The sequence below is a fragment of the Podarcis melisellensis genome (genome assembly GCF_964234715.1).
Source record: "Podarcis melisellensis genome assembly, chromosome: 6".
In the NCBI taxonomy this organism is placed as follows: domain Eukaryota; kingdom Metazoa; phylum Chordata; class Lepidosauria; order Squamata; family Lacertidae; genus Podarcis; species Podarcis melisellensis.
The window spans coordinates 6,910,649-6,915,867 of record NC_138538.1 but is presented as its reverse complement, the minus strand read 5'-3'; the positions used below and the strand labels follow the sequence as shown (position 1 = coordinate 6,915,867).

The 5,219-nt window shown below is 47.1% G+C and overlaps 1 protein-coding gene across 2 annotated transcripts; it reads left to right on the top strand.

Moving 5' to 3' along the window:
- Positions 1–715: 715 nt before the first annotated feature.
- NPBWR2 (neuropeptides B and W receptor 2) lies at positions 716–3,951 on the top strand. Of its 2 annotated transcripts, XM_081914698.1 has the most exons (3): positions 716–1,131; positions 1,552–1,760; positions 2,049–3,951. In XM_081914698.1, exon 3 carries the CDS (start codon positions 2,527–2,529, stop codon positions 3,589–3,591), a length of 1,065 nt encoding a protein of 354 aa, XP_081770824.1. In that variant the 5' UTR covers positions 716–1,131; positions 1,552–1,760; positions 2,049–2,526; the 3' UTR covers positions 3,592–3,951. The 2 variants fall into 2 exon arrangements, with proteins under 2 accessions (XP_081770824.1, XP_081770823.1); XM_081914697.1 differs by lacking the exon at positions 716–1,131 and having other exon boundaries at positions 1,317–1,760.
- The last annotated feature ends 1,268 nt before the right edge of the window (positions 3,952–5,219 follow it).

Genomic DNA, 5,219 nt, shown 5'->3' with positions numbered 1-5,219 from the left:
GTTAAGAATGGACCTCCAGAACGAATTACGTTTTTAACCCGAGGTACCACTGTACATACAATACATATCTACAAAACATACATTACCTATATACCTACCCAACGTAAACACACCCTTAGTGAATTGACTTCCAACCATTCTCATTGCGCTAGTTTACATTTAATTAATCTGCACACAATGGACTACAGTAGTACCTCCAGTTGTGGATGGGATCTGTTCCAGAGCTCTGGTTGGATCCCGAGGTTTCCACAACCAGAGGGACCACTTCTGCACATGTGCGTGGCATGGAAGAGCACTTCTGCACATGTACGTGCAGCAAAACACTTCCAGGTTTGCCGCTTTCGCAACCCAAAGTTTACATTACCTGAGGGTAACGTAAGCCAAGGTGCTACTGTATTTTTAAAGAATATCTTTAAAACTATGTGGAGATGGTAGATCTCCTGACAGACATTGAATGAATCAGGAAATAGAGAGAATACAACAAAATAAGCTTGGAGAATATTTGGAAGAGTAGAATATTGAAAATGAAATGTGTAGGGCGTGTGGTTTTGAAAACTATCCGTGCCTCTAGATGTGTTTTGGAGTGCCACACGAGGTCACGGCCCTGAAAAGCACTTTTTCCAGGGGGAAATCACAGTGCGGAATCGCAAGAGATCATGGCGTCCAAAATGGCTGCTGTCCTCTCTTGAGGAGAAAAAAAAGGGATGTCCTGGTTTTACTGGGGTACTTGCAGGGTGTGCAATTCTGTCTCCAGGCACAGAGTGCTAGATCTGCTCAACATACGATGGGAAGAGACGTAGTTCAGAGCATCTGAGCTGCAGGTGGACCTCACGTTCAACGCCTGACATCTTCAGGCAGGGCTGCCTGAAGCCCCAGAGAGCTTCTGCCAGTGCTGAACTGGGAGGGCTGGTGGTCTAATTCTGTACAAGCTGACTTCCTATGCTCCATGACAGAAATGGGATCAGGGAGCAGGTAATGCTTTGTGCAAAAAAACCATGTTTCCTGTGATAGGAAACAAAACTGCCTGTGTTGTTCTACGTGCCTTTTGTCTCCAGTTATCTGCAACTTGGCACAACTTTAAGAAGGGGCACGGGAATTGGGCACAGCTGTCAGGGAATGAAGCTTTTGGAGGTATGTAAACCCCAATTATCTTTGTTTCAAAAATTAACCACACACAGTTTCTCCTTCTCCCCTTTTTTTTTTAAAAAAGAAGGAACCACAGCATTTTGTAGTCCCGCTCGGGTGATCGTTACTTAGGCAGACTAAAAGAGAGATAAATAAGCATTGCATTTAGCCAGGGTAATTTATTTGGTTTAGTTACACACACACACACACGCAGTGGGAATATAGCATGTCAGCCCACTACTGGTTCCTCCTTTGCCTCCAAATGAGACGGGAGAGTCTGAACAGTGAGAAGCAGCTGGGTAGCAGATGTTAAGAGTTAAACGTGAGAAATCCTGACTCGACTGGGTGAGAGGAGCACTCAGAGCTAAAGGGGAGTTTCAGCTGATGAAGTAGGAGCCTAACCTGGACGTTGTCTGATCTAAGCAGTGCCTGAAAGGAAAGGAGGGGGAGAGGATCACAGCAAACTCAACAGCTTAAAATCTAGTGGAGCTCTATTTATTTCTCTGCTCTCTGCAAAGCTGGGGTGCCAGTAAGACGATCTTTGGGGACGTTGTTCAGCTCCTGTTTCTTTCACATTGAAGCCACTTGCTGACAGCTGGACTTGGAGTGAAGAGTAACATGAAATCTACACAAAGGTAAGGCTAGTGACATCTCTTTTTAAATACCATTTTTTCTCTTATGCTTTGATGCTCTTTTTCGTTTTGGGAGTTTGCTTTCTGATGCTGCACAGGCATGTGAGTTTGGGCATGTTCAAGATCGTTTTGGGATGCCTGCATTTTGAAGCCACCACTCAACATGCTGGTCCGTGCAACTTATACTGGGGCAGGACTTGGTGGCTTGGGGGGGTAGCTGCCTTTGGGCTTTTAAGAGGTTTATATACCCACGTCTCATGATTCTTTAATGTCCTCATCCCTTTTCTGCAGGGCATTAGGAAGTGTCTGCTGCGTCCCCAGGAGCGAATGAAACCACAGCTGTAATGGATGGGATACCGCTCTCTTCATTGCCTCTGAGCGGATCTGTGGGGAGCAGCCTTGCCAAGTCCTAATGGCAAGTAGCTAAGTTAAAAGCTACTTTCATTTCCATCCCTGATGCAGAAAAGGGGCCGGTGGATGATTAGCTGGGCAAAGCTTGTTCAAGGAGTTGATCGGATGGCAGTTTTCATTTAGAGCAAGAGCAGCTCGTTTTTAAATAGCCGGATGACCGTGACTAATACAGAAGAGGCACAGCTCAAAGGGATGCTTCTCTTGACACGGAAGATCACATTCCTTTCACTTTCCTAGCTTCGATTTGGTCCTGCCCTCGACAAGCATTTGCGCTTTGGGGTGCCATCTAAGACATTTAGCACAATCTGCACATTGCCCTCAGCTAGACCTTCTGAAAGCAGCCAGATCACCCTGGGATATGCTTCCGGTCCCCACTTACCTACAATATAACTTGACAAGCAATTGGGAAACAGAGCGAGGAGGTATGGCAGACCCTGGGGAAGATGGAGACCTGAACGCCACCTGCAATGGAACAGGTGACCCCTGCGGCACAGGCAATATTACAAGCTACAACCTCACTTCCCACGAACAGTCCCCGGACTTCTATGTCGTCCTCCCTGTCATCTACTCCGTGATCTGCGCTGTGGGTCTGACGGGCAACACGGCCGTCATCTACGTGATCCTCAAAGCCCCTAAGATGAAGACGGTGACCAACATGTTCATCCTCAACTTAGCCATCGCCGACGACTTGTTCACTCTGGTCCTACCCATCAACATTGCTGAGCATCTCTTGCACTACTGGCCTTTCGGGGAGGTCCTATGCAAGGTCATCCTCTCCATAGACCACTACAACATCTTCTCCAGCATTTATTTCCTCACTGTCATGAGCATAGACAGGTACCTGGTGGTCCTAGCTACCGTCAGCTCCAAACGGATGCCCCATCGCACCTACCGGGCAGCTCGTATCATCAGCTTCGGCATCTGGTTCCTAGTCACCCTGATCGTGTCCCCTTTCTTCATCTTCGCCAACGTCTACGAAGACGGTCTGGGCATCAAGAGCTGCGGCCTCAACTTCCCCCGGCCCGAACAATTTTGGTTCAAAGCCAGTAGGATCTACACGCTCATCCTGGCCTTCGCCATCCCCGTCTCCACCATCTGCATCCTGTACTCCATGATGCTGTACAAACTGAGGAACATGCGCTTGAACTCAAACGCCAAAGCGCTGGACAAAGCCAAGAAGAAAGTCACCATCATGGTCTTCATCGTCATGGCCGTGTGTCTCTTCTGCTGGACACCGTTTCACCTGGCCACCATCGTGGCCTTGACCACTGACTTGCCCCAGACCCCTGTGGTCATAGGCGCCTCCTACTTCATCACCAGCCTGAGCTATGCCAACTCTTGCCTGAACCCCTTCTTGTACGCCTTCCTAGATGACAGCTTTCAGAAGAGTTTCAGGAAGATGCTGGAATGCAGGGCTGCTTGAAATATCAGCCGTGCCTCCTGGAGCCTTGCCAAGGCCCCTTTCGTATTCATCATGGCTGTCGACAGCAACTCCTGCAAACTTTGCAACAGGTGTCTCCGAAGAACTTTGCAGCAGTGTTACACTTTCATTCGGATGCTGCTTATGTCTTCTCTGTAAGGGCCCTCCTGCTGTGCTTTCGTTGCTTTTCGATTTTGCTTTGTTAGAATGCCTATAAAATATATATATTGTCAGAAAGGGGAAGGAAAAGAGATCTTGAACTTGTAGAAATGTCCTTTTTGTGTGTCCTTAGTCTGTGTCTGCCCCCTGGTGGACAATAACAGGGGATAAAATCCTAATTAAATAAACAGCATGAAAATGAGAGGTTGGGGGTCTCTGTGTGGATGAGCTTGGGTGGTTATTTTTATTTATTGGTAAAATATTTGTACCCTGCCTGTCACCCCAGAAGCAGCCTCCCCAAGGCAGCTCACAGGTAGCTAAAATATACATTTCAATACAATGCTTTGCTTAAAGGGCAGGATTAAAACCACAATTGTACAGCAGGTAATAGAATCATAGAATTGTAGAGTTGAAAGAAACCCTGAGGACTGTCTGGTCCATCCCCTCCAATGCAGGAACACACAGCTGTCCCATATGGGGATTGAACCTGCAAACTTTGGCATCATCAGCACCACGCTCTAACCAATGGAGCAGATGAGCAAGTCAAATCAAACACTTAGAATCTTAGACTTGTAAGGGACCCCAAGGATCATCTAGTCCAACCCCCTGCAAATGCAGGAATCTCAGCTAAAGCATCCATGACAGATGGCCACCCAACCTCTGCTTAAAAGCCTCCAAGGAAGGAAAGTCCACCACCTCTCATTGGAGTCTGTTTCACTGCTGAACAGCTCTCGCTGTCAGAAAGTTTTTCCTGACGTTTAGTCACAATCTCCTTTCTTGTAACTTGAAGCCATGGGTTCGAGTCCTACCCTCCAGAGCAGGAGAAAACAAGAAAACAAGGACGCTCCCTTGATGTAATAGAAATAATTGTTTACACCTGGCCCACCTAAATGGCACAAAAGAGGGAGCCAGGTGAACCTCTCTGGATAGGAAGTTCTACAACGGAAAAGGCTCTGCCTAGCATACTAGCAAACCACATTTCTGATGGCAATGGGGTGCAAGACAGGGTGTCAGATGATGTGCTCAGGGGATCGGGGGAAATAAGTTTATAGGGATTTCTGGAAAACAATAATCATTGTAAATTGTAACCAGAAACAGACTCGACTCTAATGCATATGAAAGCCCTGCTAGATCGGGCTACAGGTCTAGCTAGTTCATTATCCTGTCCTCAGAAGTGGTCAATGAGATGCCTCTCCTGGGAAGCTTGAGTGAAATAGCAACTCTCCCTAATTGTGATCGCTAGCAGCCAACGCTCAGAGGCTGTATGCCTCTGACAGTGGACATGCAACATAGCCATCATGGCTAGTAGTCACTGATATCCATGAATATCCTCCATGAATTTGCATTACATTACATTACATTTCCTACAAGTTCATGGCAGTGGAGATGGTTCTTCCCTCTTAATTTTTATCTCACAACGACCCTATGAGGTAGGCTATTCTGAGAGGCTGAGCATCACTCATGGCTGAGTG